This window comes from Molossus molossus, unplaced genomic scaffold (assembly GCF_014108415.1).
Source record: "Molossus molossus isolate mMolMol1 unplaced genomic scaffold, mMolMol1.p scaffold_m16_p_1, whole genome shotgun sequence".
Lineage (NCBI taxonomy): Eukaryota > Metazoa > Chordata > Mammalia > Chiroptera > Molossidae > Molossus > Molossus molossus.
In genome coordinates, this window is record NW_023425344.1 from 208,711,968 (window position 1) to 208,735,356 (window position 23,389).

Genomic DNA, 23,389 nt, shown 5'->3' on the forward strand with positions numbered 1-23,389 from the left:
GAGGAAAAGACACTAACCATTTAATCACAGTTATGAATGTATACTTGTAAGTTGGACTACATTTTTTTGATGGAGAGAAATACAGTCAGGTACATGTAAAAAAGAAACAGGGCCCTGGCCAGTTTGGCTCAGCAGTTATACCGTCGGTCTGCGGTTCAGAGAGACCCGGGTTCGGTTCCCTCTAAGGGCACGTACCTGGGTTGCAGTTTGTCCCCGGCCCTGGTTGGTCGTGCGGGTGGCAGCCACTCGATGTGTCCCTTTCACGTCAATGTTTCTCTCTCTCTCTTCCTTCCACTCTATCTGAACAAAAAATGAAAAAATGTCCTCGGTTGAGGAAAAAATAAAAAATAAATAAATAAAAAAGGAACAGAGCTGATCTGGTGCAGGCATGGGGAAACTAGATAGGTTTATCTGAAGTTGGAATTTTGCCAGTTGGGTGAGAGGAAAAGAATATGGGTCAAGGGGTTTTAAAATATTGGTGCGTTGTGTTGAAATAACATATTAGTATGTACTCATAAATAGTTATTGAATTGAACCAAACTGAGCTGTCATTTTTTCTCTACCTCATCTTCTCTTCTTTACTTCTTGACGTGAGAGGTGTTATATTTTTGGTATGAATGAACTCTTCTGACCAGAATAGTTGCAGCTGAAAGGGAGAAGGGACTATTCCTGTTCAATCCATTTTTCTTGTTTATTATCTGCTGCAATTCCCAGTTATATTTAGAAAAACAGAATAGAATAGTCACACAACACAGATAAGATGATTTTTCTAATAAATTTGAAGACATCGTTTATGTGAGTTTGATAACTTAATTCACATAAACTTACACTTTGTATGTATAGATAGGATATACCTATTTACACTCAAATATTCAGGGCCAGTGGATAAGATGGGATCAAATGACTACATTTGGGGAATTTGATTGATTCTACTGGAACACAATAAATTCTCCCCAGGAACAAGGCTGGGAATGGTACAGCAACAGGGACCTGTACTGAAAAAATTGAGGTCATTACTACCCTTAAAATAAATAACTTAAAATAACACTATTGAATGCTTACTTTGTGCCAGACATTATGTTAACGCTATAGGCAAACTATCTTATTTAATACCCATGACATCCTGGTAAGATAGGTACAATTATTATGCTCATTTTACAGAGTATTGAAAGATTAAGTAATTTGTCCAAAAGCACAGACATCTGAAAGGCAGTTCTATCAGACTTCAAATTCCTGACTCAGCCTACTTTAGCATCTTTATCTTGTGCCCCACATTTCCACAACCCACCCCTTTCCACTCTCATTGATGTCCTTTCTGTTTCTGCAAACAAGCCAAGCTCTTCTTCACCTCAGGATCTTTGCACTTGCTGTTTCCTTTGAAAGGTTCTTTTCCAGTTTGTTGCACAACTGGGTCCTTATTTCAGGTATCTTTTCTAAATTAGTTCTTCTCACTATGCTCTATAACATTACCATAGTTTTCCCCCATTACCGTATAGTATTTATTACACTCTGAAATTATTTTGTTTATCTCCCCACCAGGTTGTACCTTTAGTACCTCTATGACTGAATGAATAAATGAATGAAATAGCCTGCTCCTTCTGTAACTGGAGGTCCTGGATATTAGCACTGTGTTATACCGATAGGCCATCGAAGCTATATAGAGAGAGTGCACATTTCCTACTTCACTCCCGTCTCAGTTTATTACAAAGTCTTTTGTGGTTCCAAGTCAGCAAATGATTTAGAATAGCGAGGTCTCGGAACGACCAGGATAACAGCACCCTGCTTTATCCAGCCAGACCAGCAGGGGACAGTGTGGACGGAGATCTCCTCTGGTGCACGTCGACACCCTAGGTGAAAAGAGAGGTGGAGTCAAGAGGAGGGGGGCCAACCGGAAGAGGCGGGGTTGCGCATTAACCCGCCCTGCCAGGGAGGCTGTCCTCCCTCGCCCCGCCCCTTCCCCCGCCCGGGCGGCCATGGCCATTCCCGGCATCCCCTATGAGCGACGGCTTCTCATCATGGCGGACCCTAGAGATAAGGCGCTTCAGGACTACCGCAAAAAGCTGCTGGAGCACAAGGAGATCGACGGCCGTCTCAAGGAGTGTGAGTGCGCCTCTCTTTCCACATAATCTCGTGCCTGAAGCTGCCTCTGTCTCTGACAAAGCAAAGGCCTTTGGCCGAGCCCGGCAACCTAGCCCTGGAGATGGAAAGGCCTCGGTCCAGGGACAAGGCGCTTTGTCATCGGGCCCTGAGATTGGGGGGCAGAGCCGCTTCGGGCGCGGGAATGGCCCAGTCTGGTCCAGGTGACAGAAAGAACATTCCCAGTTCTGAGATGGAATTGACAGAGGACCAGAGGAGGCGTGGGGAAGAAGTGGGCCAGGGATGCTTCCCACGTTGGGATGCAAGGAGCGCACTGTTGGTGGAGTCCCGGCGCCCGGAGAAGGGAAGAGACGGGTCAAATAAGCTCCACAAGAGATGAGACTCGGTAGTTGGTTTGATAGTGGAGTGGAAAGCCAGACGCGGGGCTCGAGAAGTATCTGTCATAATAACCTTCCTAGTCTTTTCTTGTGTTGAGTTGCACTCTATCAGACACACAAGTTTCTCTTAAACTCCTGAGCTAAAAGGGCACTTATATTTTTTTCATAGTGCATCTTAATTGAAAAGCCTGAGTGGTTGAATTAAATGAAGATCATAACCATATAATTCTGCGGAGCACCGCATCTGTTGCCCTTATTTAGGGTAGAAAACCATAATGATACATGTGGGTAGGTGAAGAGGTGAGGAAGGGTCTAACTTTTATCTTTTGGGTTTGTAGTAGCAAATACGGAAGTGTCAGAGTGTCAATATCTGTTAAGAATGTAGCCTAAAATGTGTTTAAATAATTAAATATTGCTGATAAAAAATAAAAAATATGAGAAGACAAAAAATATATGATGTCTTCTCTAACATTTTTGTTCTTAAACATGTCACCTACAAACAGCATTATTTCTTTTGTGCTTTAATATAGTGGATATAAAATATATGTAAAGTGAAATAGACAAATAAACTTAAGTAAAGTGAGACTTAGTAACTTAAACTCACTAAGATTATTGTTTAATTAAAATGTTCAAATTATATTATTTCAGTAAGGGAACAATTAAAAGAACTTACCAAGCAATATGAAAAATCTGAAAATGATCTGAAGGCCCTACAAAGCGTTGGGCAGGTAGGTAATGGAGTTTAGGGTATAAGGGGTGATGATAATCACTTTGTTTTTTAGCTGTTGGCAAAAGGTAATGTTTTTTCTTTTTTTTTTTCTTTCTTAGATTGTGGGTGAAGTACTTAAGCAGTTAACTGAAGAAAAATGTAAGTGGATTAGATTGTTAATTAGTAAAGAAAAAAGAGTGGACTCCCTCCCACCACCGACTTTAGAAATGTGTGTTATTTACAATACTGAAGAATAGTAAATGCTGTTCTTGCATAGACTTAATTTTCTTTCAGCTATGTATTGTCTTCTTAGAGGACAAATAAAACTCAACCTGCCATCATTGTGGGTATATTTTTTACTTGCTATTTTTAAATTTTTTCTTTTCTGTTTTTAGTCATTGTTAAAGCTACAAATGGACCAAGATATGTTGTGGGGTGTCGTCGACAGGTAATACTTTACATTTGTATGTGCTTTATAATTGGCAAAAGTACATTCATATTATTTATTTAATTCTTGAGGTAAGCAGGTTAGGTATTCCCATATCTCCCAAAGGTGATTTGTTAAGATATAACCAATGGTTACTAAAGCCTAAACTAAAACCATGGCCTTTGACTGCTGGTATTGTCTGCTTTCTAGTGTACCGAGTTGCCTCAGTATCTCTACACACTTAGAAATCAAAGACTTTTATTTATTTATTTTATTTTTATTTTTTTATCCTCACCTGAGGACATTTTTTCATTTTTTGTTCAGATAGAGTGGGAGGGAGAGAGAGAGAGAAACATCGACATGAAAAGGACACATTGAGTGGCTGCCACCCGCGTGACCCAACCAGGGCTGGGGACAAACTGCAACCGAGGTACATGCCCTTAGCAGGAACCGAACCCGGGTCTCTCCAGACCGCACGCAGGGCAACGCTCTAACCGCTGAGCCAAACCGGCCAGGGCTAGAAATCAAAGACTTTTAGAACTAGAAAATAGCTCATCATTTTAATGTTGTTTTTTCGATGGAGATTTTTTTAAATGGAGATTTAGAATTAGACCCTATCAATTACCTGTGTTTTGTATTTAAATATTCAGAAATACTACTTATAGACTGTACTACAGCTTAAGTTGATTTTGTGTGAGTTGATTTAGATTAAAATAGGCAAATTGAAATAACTCCACATTTCATCATGGCTGTAGAATGGAATTTAACCCAGGGGCTAACTCTACTCTTAGTAGTTTGCCTAGGGTGTAAGTGGGATAACATCTTCTGAATCAAAATATTAGATGCCTAGTCTGACAAAGGATTTTTGTTGTTGTTACTCATCTGAGGATATTTTTTCCATTGATTTTTTTTTTAAGAGAGAGTGGAAGGGGCTGGGGGTGGGGGAACATCCATGTGAAAAAGATGCATCAATTGGTTGTCTTCTGAACACGCCCTGAGCAGGGCTGGAGATCAAACCTGCAACCCAGGTGTGTGCCCTTGACCAGAAATTGAACTTGAGGTTCTACGCTTGAACCACTAGGCCATACCAGCCAGGGCCGACAAAGGACTTTTATGTTCCTTTTAGGGTCCTCTGGATGCCAAAAGTTGGCATTTGGAAGATATTTCATGGTTGTATGAGGGCAAGGGAGTATTTGAAAACTGGAAAATATTAGAAAAGCCAGAGTATATATTTCCTACAGAAGTTAATGTTAAAACAGCTTCACATTGATCTCTTTTTAGCTGTTTTTCAAGTACCTCACTTACTGGCAGTTTTTTTCAGTTTAATCCGTTATGTTAAACCTAGTATTTTGCCTGCTTTCACTTCGTTTTAATTGGTACTAAATCCTAAGCTTAGAGCTCTTTGCAATATTCTTTGAAAGCAGTTAATTTATATGATTTTGAAATTGTATTGGCAAGCAGTTTTTGTTTTGTTTTTTAAATATGTTTTTATTGATTTTTAGAGAGAGAGAGAGAGGAAGGAAGAGAGAGAGAGAAACATTGATGTGAGAAGCATCAGTTGGTTGCCTCTTGCATGCCCCCTACTGGGGATCAAGCCCACAACCTGGACATGTATCCTGACCAGGAATCGAACCGGACCTCTCAGTCCAAGGGATGACACACCGTGTACTGGGCCACACTGGTTGGACAGCAAGCAGTTTTTAAACTATGAAAAAGTAACTTCATTTTCAAAAAGTAACATCCTGAATGTGAGGTGAATCTATTGGATAGATGCCATCCAATTCTAGACAAATAAGTTACTCTGCCCAAATATGCCAATAAATTATTTAGGATGGTTCACTCTAGTATATAATATATTTAGCATAGTGTCTGGCATATAGCAAAGGCATGAAATGATGGTAGCTATTTTGTTTTGTTTTTTTAATGTTTTATTAAAACTTTTGAGGGGAAACAGTGCATTTGTCCTTTATCTCCTATGAAAAAGTAACACATTCTTCCCCAGAGCTAAAGTTTTTAAAACTAATGAGCACAAAACTTTCCTTCTTCCAAAATGTTCACTTAACAGATTTCTGTATAAGTGCTTTGATACTAGTTGCTGAAGTCACTGTACTATAGTGCCTGAATCAAAATAATGAGAACTATATTAAATAGTGAGCCTTTGAAAGTAAAATACTAGAGGCCATTCCTTCGTCAAAAACAAGGTCATTTACACCTCAGACTTTGTATGAGTGATTTTACATTTCACGCTGAGATTGCACAAAAGGGGCAGATGGAAATAATTTTGAATTATAGTGTGTATAACTTTCTGATGGCTTGCTGTTTATGATCTAATATTAGTGTTCTCTCGAAGGGTAAAAATGATTATTTGACTTCTGCATATTATGCTCCCCTTTTAAAGTGTTTACTTAACTCTTTTTGTTTGTTTTTACAAAATTAGCTTGACAAAAGTAAGCTGAAGCCAGGAACAAGAGTTGCTTTAGATATGACTACACTAACCATCATGAGGTAATTGTCTTATTCTATTTAGTTTATTTTCACAGAGGGAAGATTTTATCCAAAATATATTTTTAGAGATTATTGAATATTTTGCTACTTCTTCCCTTTAATTCCTAATTAAACACTTTTTAATAAAATCTCCAAAAGATGTTTATACAAGCAAATCATTATACTCTATCTGTAGGCTGAGAGAAAATACATTTTAAAAAGAAAAATACATACCTTGTCATTATAGATATTTGCCAAGAGAGGTGGATCCACTGGTTTACAACATGTCTCATGAAGACCCTGGGAATGTTTCCTATTCTGAAATTGGAGGGCTATCAGAACAGATTCGGGAATTAAGAGAGGTTGGTAGTGTATGTTTTATTTCCTGAACATAATAAATACTGTTGGTTTTAAGATTCCTGAAGAGAGAAAGAGGTTGAAAAATTACTTTGTCCAAATAGTGGTTACTGAATATTATACATTTGATATTCTTGCTGAGAAGAATAGCACTGAATTTCTAGCCATGAAAATTATGTGTCTGTTAATGTGTAGATAATTTGGTGTTAGAAAAATCCTGCTCTTTTTGACAAAAAAAAAAAAGAAAAAGCTAAGAATAATTGATATAATCCAGTGCTCTGTGATTTTGATGATCATAGTAGGTTACTTGGGTCAGAGCACGTTTGGATAACATGCTCTGTACTTTTCCCCATAACCTTATTAGTGTTAGCTTCCCACCCTTCAAGTAGAGTAAATATTTTATTTTGGTAGAGGAGTTTACTTCCATTTAAGAAAAACACTGGCTTTAGGGTGGCTTAAACCTTTAATCTCTTAGGTGAAGAATCTAGTCAGGATTGCCGGGCTTTATAGCACAGGTGGCTTAACAATTTTCTTTATAGCAAATTGATTGTCCTATTGATTTCATCCTAATTTAGGATGGACATATTTAGGAATGAATGAAGGTAGTTGGAGTGGTTTACATCATCTGATTTAAGCCCTAAGCTAGTAGTTTTCAGAGTTTAGTTTATTAAATTTTTTGGAACTCATATTTGAAGATACAGATTGCTAGGCCCTGTGCATTGTTTTGATGTAGTAGGCTGGGGGTGGAACAAGGAATTAGCATTTAAACAAGCATTACAGGTAATTATGTAACCAACTTGTTTAATAATCATAGTTGTGGAAGCATTGGCCTGAGCATAAATTAAACATATTCTTCTCACTTTGTAGTTAATGAAAGGTCAACAGAGGAAGAAAAGTGTTTCATGGGATGGTGAAATCTTGTCTTACAGTGACTTGCTGCATCAGCATAGGAGCAGAAAGAACCTCTCCTCTCTCACCGGCCCCCCACCCCATGCACATGCAGCACCCTTTCCACTACACACACTTCAGAATGTAGATTTCTCACGCATTTAGCTTGTCTTAATCACACCTTATGGACACAACTATTCAGTAGGAGTTAATCTCTCAAGTTACTGGTACTATAAAGACTTTGAGTTGGGCAGTGAAATCCTCGATTTTTCTGCTCTCTAGTTTTCTTTCCTTGAATCAGTCTTAGTATGATCTTGAAACCAAGTATTTGGTTCTTTTAAGGCTGCTATGACAAAAATGCCAAAATATGAAAATTTTACATACTTTTTTACTTAGTTGCAGTTATAACTTACCAAATTTCCTCATTTTATAATTATCTTGTGTTGTATTCCCAAATGCAAAATAGTATAGACCTTTTGATTTGATTTTTGCTTAACTCTTTGTTTTTGTAGTGTAATTTTTTTCATTGAGGTATAATTTACATTCATTAAAATGCATAGATTTAAAGTGTACGATTCAAATGTGTTTTGACAGATTATGTGCTGGTTTACTATCACTCTAGTCAAGTGTGGGGTTTGTTAAAATAACCACACACTTTTTAATTAATTAATCTAAAAATACTGAAAATTTTTTAGATGTAAGGGATACCTGAAGAAAAACTTCTAATGTAGTTTTACATAACATGGAATTCTAGATGTATTATGAATTATGATGTGTATACCTAACTATAGGTTGATAATTTAAACTATTTGTAAGTACATCAAAATCTTTATCAACTGTTTAAGAAATATGCAACTTCTTTTCTAGGTGATAGAATTACCTCTTACAAACCCAGAATTATTCCAGCGTGTAGGAATAATACCTCCAAAAGGCTGTTTGCTCTATGGACCACCAGGTTGGTATTGAATTATGTCTGCCCCACTAATGAATGAATTAAGGAATAAAAAACTAAGTTGGAAATTTAATATGGACAGTTCTGACTTCCACACTGTTTGGAATAAGGAGACATAGAAGAAGCATGCTTAGTCCTCTTGTGCCACATAGGATTAACATTGACCCTTAAGCAACATGGGGTTTGAGGCACTGACCCCACCTTATGCAGTCAAATATCTGCATGTAACTCATGACTCCCCAAAAACTTAACTACCCTTGGTATCCTCAGATGTTGGTTCTAGGACCCACAGGGATACCAAAATCTGCAGATGCTCAAGTCCCCTACATAAATAGGCATAGATCAATGCATACAGTTGGCCCTCCACATGCACAGATTACCAACTGCATTTGAAAACAGTACTGATTTATTGAAAAAATCCCGTGTATTAGTGGGCCTGTGTAGTTCTTAACATGCCCTGTAATTCAATTGTACTGTCCTATATAGTTCACAGACCTCTGGGTGTCCCTGAGACACTTGCAGAAAATCTGCAAGGTCAAACTTATTTTCATAATGCTAAGATATTATTTGCCTTTTTCACTGTGTTGGCGTCTGTGCTGATGGTACAGACGGAATGTGGATAAAGTACTTGTGCCATAGCATGAATCACTTAAGTCAGTGACATGAAATGGTGCTAGTAGTCACTGTTTTTTTTGACAATTCACACTTGCAGTATTTGAAAAATAAATAGATATTTTTAGATATATATAGACATATATATGCCAGTTTCACTTTAAAATGCCCTTGGTGAAGTAGCAAAAATTATTAATGTTATTAAATCTTAATATTTGAATAACATCTTTATTCTTTGTGATGAAATGGAAACTATATATAAAGCACTTCTATTGCATATTGAATAGGATAGTTAATCTCTTGTGCAATTATTTGAGTTGCTAGCAGAATTAGATAAAAGGATAATTTAGATAGTCTGTGCTTATCAGACTAGTTATTGGTTATTCAGACTGATTATTGGTTATCTGGCCCACGTTTTTCAAAAGTAAATGAAGTTAGCCTGTCATGATAAAGGAAACAACTGACACCATTTACAGCCAGTGATAAAATTCCAGGGAAAATTAGTTTTGAAAACTTACATCTGGCACTATGAGCTTGACAGCTTTTTAACTGTGTTAATACTTAAAAGGATGAGATTGATGATATTAACAAGTGTGATTTTTTAATATTGTATAATGAAAAATACCAGAATTTTGATGATTTTTGTAACTCATTGACCCATTAGTTTCCAAATAATCAGTGCTTGATATACAATATGCATGGGTTAAAGATCCATTTAGTGTATGGGATAGACCAATGGATTTTAATGTAACAAGTTTCTATTGCAGTCTATTTGTAAACAGGGTTTGATGTATTTCAAAAGTTATTATAGTCAATGTGCTTAAAATTACACAGGATATTTTGAATACAATGTAAAATTTCAATATTGAAAGTAGAAGTACTGTGGAATTTTCACTGCAAATTCTGTTTAGGATTTAGATTCCATTATGCAGAATTTTACTATCCAAAGAATTACATTCTTAAAAGGCTTTTGAAAATTTGTTTTACTTCCCATCTAATTAGGACTTCTATTGTCATTCCTAGGCACAGGAAAAACACTCTTGGCACGAGCTGTTGCTAGCCAGCTAGACTGCAATTTCTTAAAGGTAAAGGGAAGATTCTTTTTGTAGATGTTGAAGTTAAATTTTATTTGAATTATCTTATATTTACCTTAATGCCTTTTCTTTAATCAGGTTGTATCTAGTTCTATTGTAGACAAGTACATCGGTGAAAGTGCTCGTTTGATCAGAGAAATGTTTAACTATGCCAGAGACCATCAACCATGCATCATTTTTATGGATGAAATAGATGCTATCGGTAAGAACAACATATTTTTCTTTAATTCCCACCCAAGGATATATTTACTGATTTTAGAGAGAGAAGCATCACTTGGTTGCCTCTCATATGCTCCCCAACCAGGGATCAAACCTGCAACCTAGGTATATGCCCTGACCGGGAATCTAACTCTCAGCCTTTTTGGTGTATGGATGACGCTCCAACAGCTGAGTCACCTGGCCAGGGCAAGAGTAACCTCTTTATTTATTTATTTATTTATTTTTTTCTTTACTGATTTTATTTTATTTATTTGTTTTAAATTTTTTTTCTTTATTGATTTTAGAGAGAGAGGAAGGGAGAGGGAGAGCTAGAAACATCGATGAAAGAGAACATTAGTCGCCTCTTGCATACCCCCCACTGGGGATTAGGCCCACAACCTGGGCATGTGCCCTGAGTGGGAATTGAACTGGCCACTTCTTGGTGCATGGGTCAACGCTCAACCACTGAGGCACACCGGCAGAGACAAGAGTAACATCTTTAAAAATTTATTTTAGCCCTGGCCGGTCTGGCTCAGCGGTTAGAGCGTCAGCCTGCAGTCTGAAGAGACCTGGGTTCAGTTCTTGCTAAGGGTGCATGCCTCGGTTGTGGTTTGTGGTTAACCAATTTTAACGTATAACCTTTGACATTGACAAAATAAATGTTATACCAACATCCTTAACTTTGTCAGTGTAATTCTTTTTTAAAAATATGTTTTTATTGAATTTTTAGAGAGAGAGGAAGGGGGAGAGAGATAGAAACATCGATGTGAGAGAGACACATCAATTGGCTGCCTCCTGCACGCACCCCCACTGGGGATCGACCCTGAAACCCAGGCAGGTACCCTGACTGGGAATGTAACTGGGACCTGTCAGTCCAAGGGACGACGCTCAGTCCACTGAGCCACATCAGCCCGGCTGTCGGTATAATTCTTATTAATTTTCACCTTAGTGTTTTTAACACCATGCACTATCATATTTTGTCTTCTTAAATGATAGTTATAGAGGAAAAGAGTAATGCATATAATTTTCCACATCCCTTTTTTTTTTTCAGGTGGTCGTCGGTTTTCTGAGGGTACTTCAGCTGATAGAGAGATTCAGAGAACTTTGATGGAGGTAATATTTGATAAAGGGGTTTTATAAAGAAATCAGTGTTTATTGAATAAAGAGGTGAATATTGCATATTTGAAGGTCAAAGGTATACAGTAATTTAAATGAAGAATACATTTAAGGTCGTGGCCGGTTTGGCTCAGCGGTTAGAGCGTCGGCCTGCAGTCTAGAGAGACTCGGGTTCAGTTCCCGCTAAGGGCACGTACCTCGGTTGCAGTTTGTCCCCGGCCCTGGTTGGGTCGTGTGGGTGGCAACCACTCGATGTGTCCTTTTCACGTTGATGTTTCCCTCTCTCTCTCTCTCTCTCCCTCCCACTATCTGAACAAAATGTCGAAAAATGTCCTCCGGTGAGGATAATAAAAAAAAAAAGAATACAGTTAAGTATGAAATTTGAAAATACAGAAATGAACACGTTTCTCTACTAATCTCTAGTAAGAAAATGATTAGTAGAAAAGAATAAGGGTATCAACAAAATTCCCATTTCATGTACAGCTGTACTATTCTGTGTCTTTTGAACACACCAGTCATTCAGATATTTAAATTGTATATTGTATTACTTACACTGTGAATGTGATCTTGCACTAGTTTATTAAGACATCTTATGAGCAATAGACATAGTAAAACTGGTGGCTCCCTGGCCGGTTTGGCTCAGCAGTTAGAGCGTTGGCCTACAGTCCAGAGAGACCCAGGTTCGGTTTCTGTTAAGGGCACATACCTCAGTTGCAGTTTGTCCCCGGCCCTGGTTGGGTTATTGGGTGGCAACCACTCGATGTGTCCCTTTCATGTCGATGTTTCTCTCTCTCTCCCCCGCCCCCACTCTAGCTGAACAAAAAATGGAAAAATGTCCTTGGGTGAGGATAAAAAAATAAAATAAAACTGGTGGCAATAAATGAGATGATTATGTATGAGGTTGCTCTAAAACTCACTAACACTTTGTTTTATTGCTGAGAATGAGAGGAAACTAAAATAGTTTTGATAATTGAAGAAGGTGGTTGATGGGATGTTAGAATGTACATAAAGCTTTTCCCTGCTCCAAAATCTATGAAAGTGATGGCAAAATCCTACATACCTTTCCCACGTCTATAAACAGAAGCTAGGTAGCATAGGTAATGCAATGTCAAATTCTGTCTGAAAATGGGTATTTGAAAATTACTTTTCATAAATTATATTCACTTGCTCAGAAGATATACGGTGTTTTAAAATTAATTATAGAGTCTCTTAGAAACCTTGAATTGAGGTGTTTTATAACTGATAACTAGTTTTATTCATGTAACTGATATGTTAGCTAACATATTTTGGGAAATAATTAGACGTGAGGCTAGCTACATTTTAAAGAATTTGTTGAATGCAGTTAGGTTTTTCAACAATTTATTCAAGAAAACTTTAGGAATCAAAGAAAATATGTTTAGTGTCTCAGTATTTCTATGTATAGTAGAATTAGTTGAAAAGATAGTTAATGGATTTATTACCAAATTTGTAGAAAAATCATTCTATCCAGTTGTCCTAATGTAAATTAATTTTTTTTTTCTTTATTGATTTTAAAGAGAGAGAAAGGGAGAGGGAGAGATAGATAGAAACATCGATGAGAGAGAACATTGATTGGCCACCTCCTGCATGACCCTCACTGGGGATCAGGCCCACAACCTGGGCATATGCCCTGATTGGGAATCAAACTAGCGACCTCTTGGTGCATGGGCCAACGCTCAACCACTGAGCCACACTAGCTGGAACTAATGTAAATTTTATGTCGAAAATACCATAAGCATTTTATATGTTAGATTTTATTAGTAGTTTTTATTTTTAAAAGTAATTCTTTGAAAAAAAAAAAAACTTGAACATTGGAAATCAGATCCACATAGTTTAGTTTAATAATTTTTGACCAGATGGAAACTTTCAGACTTATTAAAACTACCTGATAGCTATAAAAAGGTACATAGTTGAATAACCTTGAATCTTTGAGGATGGGAAGTATATTCCTTAATATTCCTTAATTAAAAAAAAAATAAAGATTTCATAAAATGATTATTTGGAAGGTTACGTAGCTATCTGTAGATAATGCTTTTCATGGTATTAGGCGTATAAAAGTTGTGCCTGTGTATTTTATAATGTTTGAGATGTTTTATAAAATCTGTCTATAATTTTTATTTATAAATGTATTCTTAGTTACTGAATCAAATGGATGGATTTGATACTCTACATAGAGTTAAAATGATCATGGCTACAAACCGACCAGATACACTGGATCCTGCCTTGCTTCGTCCAGGAAGATTAGATAGAAAAATACGTGAGTTACGGCTTTTTACCCATTTCCCTTTGTCTAAGTTTAGTTTTATTTCCATATCTTCTCCTTACCCCCTACTTTATTTAAAAAATGAAAACAAACAAAATTGACTGTAAAATAATTTCTTATTTTCAGATATTGATTTACCAAATGAACAAGCAAGATTAGATATATTGAAAATCCATGCAGGTCCCATTACAAAGCATGGTGAAATAGGTAAGAAAATAACCTACTCCTATGTATATTTACTTTTGGTAAATTAAGCAAAATGCTATTGTATATCCATAGTCTATGGAATCTGGTTTTAAATTTAGCAAACATGGTGGTCTTAAACTCAGGAACTTATTGACCATCTACTATATATTAGGAATTTTTCTTTTTAAAAAACTTTCTTTTAAATCCTCGACAGAGGATATTTTTCCATTTATCTTCAGCTAGAGTGGGAGGGAGAGATGGAGAAAGAAACATCAATTTGATAGAGACACATCAACTGGTTGCTTCCCGCACAGCCCCGACCAGGGCTGGGGCATGAGCCACAACCGAGGTACGTGTCCTTTACCAGAATCGAACCCCCAACTCTGGTCCGCAGGCCAATGCTCTAACCGCTGAGCCAAACTGGCCAGGCCTAGGAATTATTCTAAGTGCTGGAGATATAACAGTGAACAAAATTGACAAATTCCTGCCTATGTAGAACTTGCATTCTTGTAAGGAAAGACAAATGAAATGAATAAAATATATAGTATATTAGATGGTTATAAGTGCTGTGGAGAAAAAATAAAGTAAGAAAAGTTGAGTGCATGTGTATATATATTTAAATGGAGGTAGGGATGGGGAAGGCCTTACCAAGAGGGTAATTTTTAAGCAATGACCTGCAAAGGTGAAGGAGCTACATATGGATATTTGGGAGGAAATCATGCAGAAGGGGCCACAAGTAAGAAGGCTATTGTATATTCTAGGGGCAGCAAAGAGGCCAGGGTGTCTTTGGCAGAGTAAATGGGACAGTAGTAGCAAGTGGAATCAGAAGTAATGGGGACCAGATTGTGTAGAGCCATATTGAGACCAATGTGTAGGAACTTTGATTTTTATTTTTGAAGATGTGGATGCCATTGGAGAATTGTGAGCAAAGGAATGAATGATCTTATTTTCTGTTAGTATTTAGCTTTTTAATTTTAGAAAATTAGAAATACATAAAAGTAGAGATAAGAGTATAATGAACTTCAAATCCCAGGTACTCACTCATCCCCAGCCTCAGTAATTATTAATTCTACAGATGAAACATTTGTAATGTCACCCATCCCTTACCTTCCCTCTATATAAAAGCAAATGTCAGCATATCTGTAAATATTTCATATCATCTATAAATATTTCAAAATTTGTTTATATTGACTATTCTGGCTATATGAAGAGGGACAAGAAGCAAGAGGTTTGGTTAGGAAGTTATTTCAGTAATCCAGGCAAAGATGATGGTAACTTGGTCCAAGTGGTAACAATGTTTTAAAATAATGAGCTTTTGGATGTATTTTAAAAATAGAGGTGACAGAATTTGTTCATGAATTGGATGTGGGGTGTGCACTAAAGAGAAGAACCAGGGCCCTGGCTGGTTGGGCTCAGTGGTTGGAGCATCAGCCTGTGGACCAGAGAGTTCCAGGTTTGGTTCCCACTAAGAGCATGTACCTTGGTTGCAGTTTGTCCTTGGCCCTGGTTGGGGTGTGCGGGTGGCAGCCACTCGATGTGTCCCTTTTATGTCGATATTTCTCTCTTTCTCTCTCTTCCTCTCTCTCCCTCCTGCTCTATCTGAATGAAAAAATGTCCTTGAGTGAGGATAAAAAAAAAAGAGAGAGAAGAACCCAGGACATAGAACAGACTGATGAATCTCAGAGAAAAGGGTGTGTGTGGGGGGATTAAGCAAATAATTTATATGCATATATGCATTGCCCATGGACATAGACAGTAGGGTGGTACGGGCCTGGGGTGAGAACAGGATGGAGGTGGGGGGACAGAGCCGGAGGGAAGGAGGTAGGGAACATCTGTAATACTCTCAACTATATATATATATATATAGAGAGAGAGAGAACCTAGGTCAGGGAAGACCTAGTTTTTGACTCACAACTGGAAAGATGAAGTTACCATCACTAAAAGTAGGGGAAGACTGGAAAGATTAGGTTTTAAAGGGAGAATAAGGAATTTGATTCTGGGCATATTAAATTTGAGTGCCAATTAGATACCAAATAAAGACGCTGATTAGTAATTCTGTATGCATCCATAATTCATTGAGGTGGTCTGTGCTAGAGATATAAATGTGGATAATATCAGCATAAAAATGATTTTTAGAGTCTTGAGATTAGTTGAGATTTCTGAGGAAGTGAATGTTGATAGAGAAAAAGTTCGAAAACAGCTAATTCTGACATTAAGAAGTTGAGATGCAGAACCATCAAAGGAGACTGAGAAGGTGTAGTCACAGAGATAGGAGTAGAATATGGAGCTGGTGGTGTCCTGGAAGATAAATGAATAAATTGTTATGAAGAGGAATTAATTCCCTGTCAAATGCTGACAGTGGGTCAGATAAGAAGAGTTCTGAGAATGGACCTTTGGATTTACTATGTGGAGATCATTGGTGACCTTATCAAAAGCAGTTTCTTTTGAGAGGTGGGAATAAAAGCCTACTTCAGGTGGGGTTTCAGAGAGATTGGGAGGAGAGACATTGAGTTTAGACATTTCTTTCAAGGAAATCTGTAGCAAAGGGGAGAAGAGTAGAAATAGAGCTGTACCAGAAATGGAGATGAGGTTTGGGGGGAGTTTTCTTTAAGATACAAGAACTTAATTTTTATGCTGATGGGAATGATCTAGAAGAGTGATAAATTGATAATGCACTTTCCTTGAAGAGGGGCTGGCACTGTCTCTGAACATAGACTTTATTTACAAGAATAGGAGGGAAGGCAGAATATATAGATGCTAATGATGGCAGGTTCTCAAATATGGCAGGAACTTGTAGAATTTTTCTTCTGAATGCTTTTATTTTTTAAGTGAAATAGGAAGCAAGTTCAGACTGAAGATGAGAAAGGATTGTTAAGAGATTTAAGGACAGAGGAGAAGTTACAAAATAGTTATCTGTAAATTTGAGAGACTAAACTAGGGTAGAAGCCTTCTAACCATGGCTTGTGGGCCAAATTCTTTCTGCCTTCTATTTTTGTAAGTAAAGTTCTGTTATAACACAACCATTTATCTATATTTTGTCTATGACTGCTTTCCCACTATAACAGCAGAAAGTAGTTCAGTTGCCTCCAACCAAGGATCAAACCCACAACCTAAGTATATGCCCTAACTGGGAATCAAACTCACAACCTTTTGGCGTACAGGACGACATGCCAACCACCTGGGCAATCTGGCTAGGGCAGAAATGAGTAGTTTTGACAGAGACCATATGGCCTGCAAAGCCTAAAAAATATTTATTATCCAGCCTGTTAATAGAAAGTTTGCTGGCCCCCTGGACTAAGGGAATCTTGTATAATTACTAAGCAACTCTAAAAACACTTTAGAAATTAATGGTCCAGAATATTTACAAATAGTTGATTATTGACTCTCACTAATTTTCTCATTGCTCATGTGAAAGAGTTTTGAGCTAGAAAGATGAGCTGAACTAAAAATGTCAATTTATAGGTTTTTTTCCAATACTGAGCTCTTGCTAGATGCCGAATATTGAGTTAACATTGGGAGTTCCTACTCTCAGTAAGTTTACAATCAATTTGAACCTGAATTAAGCTAATTTATAATATCTATATGATTTCTAATAGAGATTGACATATTCTAGATTGCCTGACAAAGGGTGTCTCATCCGAGTTACTCACATTGTAGTGGCCTATGCTGTCTCTTATTTCTCTCCCTATTCTATATCAAGTCCATAACTGCTATCCCAAACAATGAATTCTTCATGTTAAGTCTGTCATGTGAAGAGCTAGATTGGTCACTTAATAGTCATTGTTATCATAGATCTGATACCACTTGGAGTCTATACAAAACCAGAAAACTACCTAGTATTTAGCATTTGAAAATTCCATGTTTATCAATTGTGTCTGGTGACTATTTTTGTATATTTATATTTGGCTTATGTGATTAAATTCTGTTGTTGCTACAGTTGCTTTTGGATGTCTTGGTTTATTCAAATTAAAGATTTTGTTCCAGTTTAATGCGTTATAGCTTGACAGATAATCTGAAGTTCACATGTGCATAACTGTTTCACTACATAGAAAGAGATTAAGATGCTTTTAGATATTGAGGATATTTCTTTGTTTTAAAGTTTCAGAAGTATGTTTATTTTTGCTCGGTGCTGGTTTATTTCACAGAAGTGTAGTCTGGTTAATGTTAACAGAGATGATGCCTAGCTAATCAAATTCAAAGCAAGCTCTTCAGTTTAAATTTTCCACATGAGCATACATTTTTTAAAAAGATCTTTTAAAAAAAACACCTAATTTCTGGTATTTTCTCCTGAACAGATTATGAAGCAATTGTGAAGCTTTCAGATGGCTTTAATGGAGCAGACCTGAGAAATGTTTGTACTGAAGCAGGTATGCTTTTTAAAGTATAGTTTTTGCTATTGATTTTGACTTAATTTGCTAAAAATTTGTTGAGTTTGTCTAGAAGCGGAGCCTGGGCTTTGTAAGGAGTTGGGTGCTTGTTTTTGGGGGGAATGATTCCAAGAAGCAGGAGGGAACAGGGCAAGTGAGATGGGAAAAGGGAAAGCTATTTTAAGGGTGCACCATTGAGGTAGCTGTTCTACACAGTGGGGGCTTGATGAGCCTCTCAGAGAAACATACCAGAATGCCATTTAGGGTTACCCAGCTGAAATATGGGAGATTGGCATTTATTTACCAGCTTTCATCCCCATTGGATGAGATTTGCCCTTGGGAATGTTAACTTTTTTGCACTTCTGGATGCTTTAGGGTAGAATGTGGAAACACATGCATGTGATAGGATACTGGTCCCCCGAAGTAAGTCTAAGGCTGTACAGAAGTGTGTGCTCACACCTGTGGCTGAATGAGACTGGGTCAGCACCAGAGGAATCTGCTCCAAAGTGAAAGACATTTTCTGATGCTAGTCCATCAGAAATAAGTTTTGAGAGATTGATTTATGAATTCTGTTTGTATAACTTGTGTAAAATGTAATATTTTTTAATATAATTTTCTCTATGGGTTGTGTGATCCTATTTTTATTTCTGGTACCAAGTGGCTTTGAAACCCCACATAGAGTCAATTAGTCTTTGTCCTCCACACAAACTTAAAATCAAAAACATTAATTTCTACAATAAGTGTTACAACATGTGACTTCCCCTTTTTCCATATCACCTTTGGCCTTATTTTAACATTTCTTATAAATTCAACACACAGTATTTAAAGAGGCTCCTCAGGCGAGGCTTTAACATAGGAGTGTCTTTGTGCTTTGTGGGTATACTGTGACTCGGTATCTGAATCAAAGATCTGTAGGTCTAGAAACTCAGTATGAATCAGTAAATCATGTTTACAAAGTCTTAATAATGAACAAAAATAGTAAGAAGTAAACTGTCATGTGGCTTGAACTATTTGAAGTAATTTATGACACTCTCCAAAATCTATACTGACCAAATTATTATCAAAAGACTGCTTTAGTAAAAGTGGAATCCAAGCAAAAGCAATGTCATAATCTTAAAGGCTGATACCATCAAATTATGATCATCTCCATTTTTTTCCACATATATAAAATAATTATTTTTAGCTATTTCCAACAATTATCTATAACTCTGGGTAGATTCAAATTTTAGCTTTTTTTTTAAAATTATTTTTTATTTATTTTTGTTACAGATGTTTCTCCTTTTTTCCCCATTGACACCCTCCTGATCCCCCATCCCCCGTCCCTTCCCAAGCTTTGTTGTCTATGTCCATTGGTTACACATACATGCACATTTGTTCTGTGATTTATCTCCCCTCCCCTCCCTGTTCTGAGGTTTGTCAGTCTATACTCTACTCCTATGTGTCTGGGTCTATTTTGTTCATCAGTTTGTTTTGTTCATTATATTCCACAAATAAGTGAGATCATGTGATATTTGTCTTTCTCTGCTTGGCTTGTTTCACTTAGGCTAATACTCTCCAGGTCCCTCCATGTTGTCTCAAAGGATATCTTTCTTTCTTTCTTTCTTTCTTACAGCTGCATAGTATTTCATTGTGTGTCTGTACCATAGCTTTTTTATCCACTCATCTATTGATGGACACTTGGGCTGTTTCCAGATCTTAGCGATTGTAAATAGTGCTGCTATGAACATAGGGGTACATATATTCTTTCTGATTGGTGTTTCAGGTTTCTTAGGGTATATTCCTAAAAGTGGGATCACTGGGTCAAATGGCAGTTTAATTTTTAACTTTTTGAGGTAACACCATAGTGTTTTCCATAGTGGCTGCATCAGTCTGCATTCTCACCAGCAGTGTACTAGAGTCCCCTTTTCTCCACACCTTTGCCAGCACTTGTTTGATGATTTGTTGATGGCAGCCATTATGACAGGTGTGAGGTGATACCTAGAATTTTAGCTTTTTAATGGTGGAACATTCACATCTAGAGACGTACTGAAATTTTTTTTTTATTAGATTTCAAACCTTTTGTGTTAACATATCTTTCTTTAAGTTAAAATACACTATATTCAGTTACAGTTGTCTTTTCCTTTTAAATCCAGAGGCTGTCATACTTTCTGGATTAGATTGTATCTCATATTCACTCATTCATTAAACAATGATTTGGACACACAAGGTTTGGAAAAATAACTCACCTAATTTAGTTGTACCCTTCTAAACAAATTTTAAAACTTCAATATTAAAAAACTCTGTTATATCTATTCACCTGATTTTTGAGGACAACATAGAGTGACTATTTTCAAGACTCCTTGTAATTAGATATCTTGAAAGGGAAGATAGGAAGTAACCCTTGAAATCTTCTATTCAAACACACTCATTTTATATAAGTGAAAAGTCAATATAAGTTATCCTCAATGAAAATATTAGTAGGATTCATTTAATTAGTAGATAGTGATACCTTATCAGTTTTAGCTTATCATGAAGTTAGGATCTTTTCAAAACCTGGGATTCATATCCATGATACAACTACATAATGTTAAAAAGAAAAAAATCACAAAAAACCTTAACTCCTTTGTCAGTTAGTATTTGACAAGTAACTTGTCAAAAACTTGAAGGAAAATTTTGATTTATGATACTTGAATAGTACAGACATAAAAATATCAATTTGTATATAAATAGGGTAATTTTGTTGTTGCTAATCCTCACCTGAGGATATTTTTTCCATTAATTTTTTTAGAGAGAGTGGAAGGGAGGGAGGGGGAGAGAGAGAGAGAAGAGAGAAACATCAATGTGAGAGAGACACATCAATTGATTGCTTCCCACAAGTACCTCGACCTGGGCCAGGGACTGAACCTGCAACCCTTCATTGCTTGGGCCGACGGCTCTAACCACTGCGCAACACTGGCTGGGTGGCTCTAGGGTAATTTTAATACATGAATGATGGCACTCAGTTTTGTTAACGCCTACTGTTCACTTTTTAAAAATTCCTATTCCCTTAAGCTTTTGATTAACAAGTAAGGACTATCAAAATTAACTGAAAGTGTTTTGTGTTTTCCCAAGCCATGTATGTGCTCTTTCCTTCTAAGGAATTGCTGTTTGTAGAGTTAAGAAACTGCTGCTTAAAATGTGTATGTTTTGTTTATAGTTGGGTTTTGTTTTGTTTTTTCAAGATGCCATTGTATACAGGGATTGTGTGATTTGTATTTTAAATATTCAGATAATTGTCTCGTTGTTTTCTAGCTTTTGGTTTGGAAAATAATGCTCACGATAGCTGTGAAAATTTATTGAACAATGATAGTGATTTTTAACAAATCAGAACTACTGATTCAGAAGTAGTAAATCTAGGCTTCTTCACATTTACTCCATAGAATAACATCATTTAGTTTTCTCATAATAAATAGTTCACATATTATATAAAGCAGTCATCTTGTTTTATTTTCCACAGGTATGTTTGCAATTCGTGCTGATCATGATTTTGTAGTACAGGAAGACTTCATGAAAGCAGTCAGAAAAGTAGCTGATTCTAAGAAGCTAGAGTCAAAATTAGACTACAAACCTGTGTAATTTACTGTAAGGATGGCTGCATGACAGACATTGGCTTAATGTAAAAATAAAGTTAAAGAAAATAATGTATGTATTGGCAATGATCTCATTAAAAGCATATGAATAAAAATATGTATAACAAAAATTAGTAATTCAGTATTTCTACTTTTAAGATTGGTACAGAAGAAATTTGTATATTTGTTAAAGTTGCATTTATTGCAGCAGAAGTTATAAAAGAATAGTATGTTGTAGCTTTTCGTATTTGTTGTGTAAGGATTTGGTAAAACAGTGATAATGATTTGAGAAAGTAGTCCAAAAGAGCATTTCTTATGACTTATTTTATATCATTTGTTTTCCTCATCCTAAAAAGTTGAATAAAATCTGTTTGATTCATTCTACATATATTCTTGTCTTTTGTAAGAGTACATTTACTATAGTCCTTTAGGTTCTTTAGTAAGTAAACTACTTAATAACCAAAGTGAAGTTATTATATAGATTATTGGCTTTTTAATTTTATTTTAGAACACTGTTTCATAACAACATCTTTTTATGTCTATAGCTATATATTCCTCCTTCCAGAAAACCTTTATTTAGTCTTTACCTACTATGATTAGGCTGTGTAATAATATGTGAATATCCAAAACCTTTTAGATTATGATTGAAAGTATTATTTGCTAATAAATGTGACTTGGTTTTCTTAAGTGATATGAAATGATAGTTCCTTTTTGAGAACGTTTTTGTCTGGACTCTTTTCCCAGTAAAATTCACACATAAGTATACATAATTTTGCACATATTAAAACTTAAGGAGATTTATTATTTCCCAAGCTCACCATGGACTCTATAGTTACCTATGGATACCAAGCTAAGAGTGTCTGATGTAGGGGATGTTGATGTCAGAAATGTTTGAAACAAAAGTTTCTGTTCCCTATACACACACAGTTTTTTCTCATATTATGTGGCAATTGAAGCTTTAACAAATTACAATAGAAAATCATCATTGGCCATCAATTAATATTATCTTGTTAAAGGTGTTGTTATAAAAAAAAGAAACTTGGCTTCAGTTTCATAAACACTAAAAAACAAATAATATGTGAACTGGGTAATTATACAATCATTTTTCAAATTAAAAGCTTACTACTTACTAGCAGAGTATTGTATGTATGCCTTTTTATAACTTTAAAAGATTGAAAACAGATTACATAGTGCTAGAGAAAATGGATCACTGAAGCTAGCCATCTAATACTGATTATTGAAAGGTTCCATTTCTATACTATATGTTGACAATGCATTTCATAAATATGACAATATAAAAAGTAATAGGAGGGCCCTGGCCAGTTTGGCTCAACGGTTGGAGCATTGGCCTGCTAGGGGCACGTACCAAACAAACAAACAAAGTAATAGGATGTGTGTGGTCTAGGTCAAATATACATGATTCTTCTATCCATTGTAATTTGCAATTTAATTAATAAATGACTTGCTTTTTTACTTTGGTGGTGGTGGTTTTTTCAAGACTCAGTTTGGTGTACAAACATTAAATGTTTTAGTGTGGGTTCTTCTACTTAGCTTAATTTTCTTCATTTGTTTAAAAACAAGAAGGACAATAGTATCTTCCTAGGCCCAGAGAAAATATCATATACCTAATCTTTATTAACAATATAGTATTAACTCT

General features: G+C 36.2%; 1 protein-coding gene across 3 annotated transcripts; it reads left to right on the forward strand.

The window, feature by feature from the left end:
• The first annotated feature begins 1,939 nt into the window (after nucleotides 1–1,939).
• On the forward strand, nucleotides 1,940–22,115 carry PSMC6 (proteasome 26S subunit, ATPase 6). Of its 3 annotated transcripts, none has more exons than XM_036278817.1 (15): nucleotides 1,993–2,100; nucleotides 2,644–2,774; nucleotides 3,123–3,202; nucleotides 3,303–3,342; nucleotides 3,579–3,631; nucleotides 6,048–6,115; nucleotides 6,342–6,456; nucleotides 8,207–8,294; nucleotides 9,927–9,988; nucleotides 10,076–10,199; nucleotides 11,247–11,308; nucleotides 13,466–13,586; nucleotides 13,719–13,799; nucleotides 18,074–18,145; nucleotides 21,621–22,053. In XM_036278817.1, exons 6-15 carry the CDS (start codon nucleotides 6,093–6,095, stop codon nucleotides 21,737–21,739), a joined length of 867 nt encoding a protein of 288 aa, XP_036134710.1. In that variant the 5' UTR covers nucleotides 1,993–2,100; nucleotides 2,644–2,774; nucleotides 3,123–3,202; nucleotides 3,303–3,342; nucleotides 3,579–3,631; nucleotides 6,048–6,092; the 3' UTR covers nucleotides 21,740–22,053. The 3 variants fall into 3 exon arrangements, with proteins under 3 accessions (XP_036134693.1, XP_036134710.1, XP_036134701.1); XM_036278808.1 differs by having other exon boundaries at nucleotides 2,644–2,762; XM_036278800.1 differs by lacking the exon at nucleotides 2,644–2,774 and having other exon boundaries at nucleotides 1,940–2,100; nucleotides 21,621–22,115.
• Nucleotides 22,116–23,389: the final 1,274 nt, after the last annotated feature.

Bases quoted from the DNA above. Each gene is read 5' to 3' on its own strand.
- PSMC6 (XM_036278800.1), top strand. From the start codon at position 1,974: ATGGCCATTCCCGGCATCCCCTATGAGCGACGGCTTCTCATCATGGCG. The intron at 2,101-3,122 runs GTGAGTGCGCCT...ATATTATTTCAG, and splicing joins CGACGGCCGTCTCAAGGAGT to TAAGGGAACAATTAAAAGAA. The intron at 10,200-11,246 runs GTAAGAACAACA...TTTTTTTTTCAG, and splicing joins GGATGAAATAGATGCTATCG to GTGGTCGTCGGTTTTCTGAG.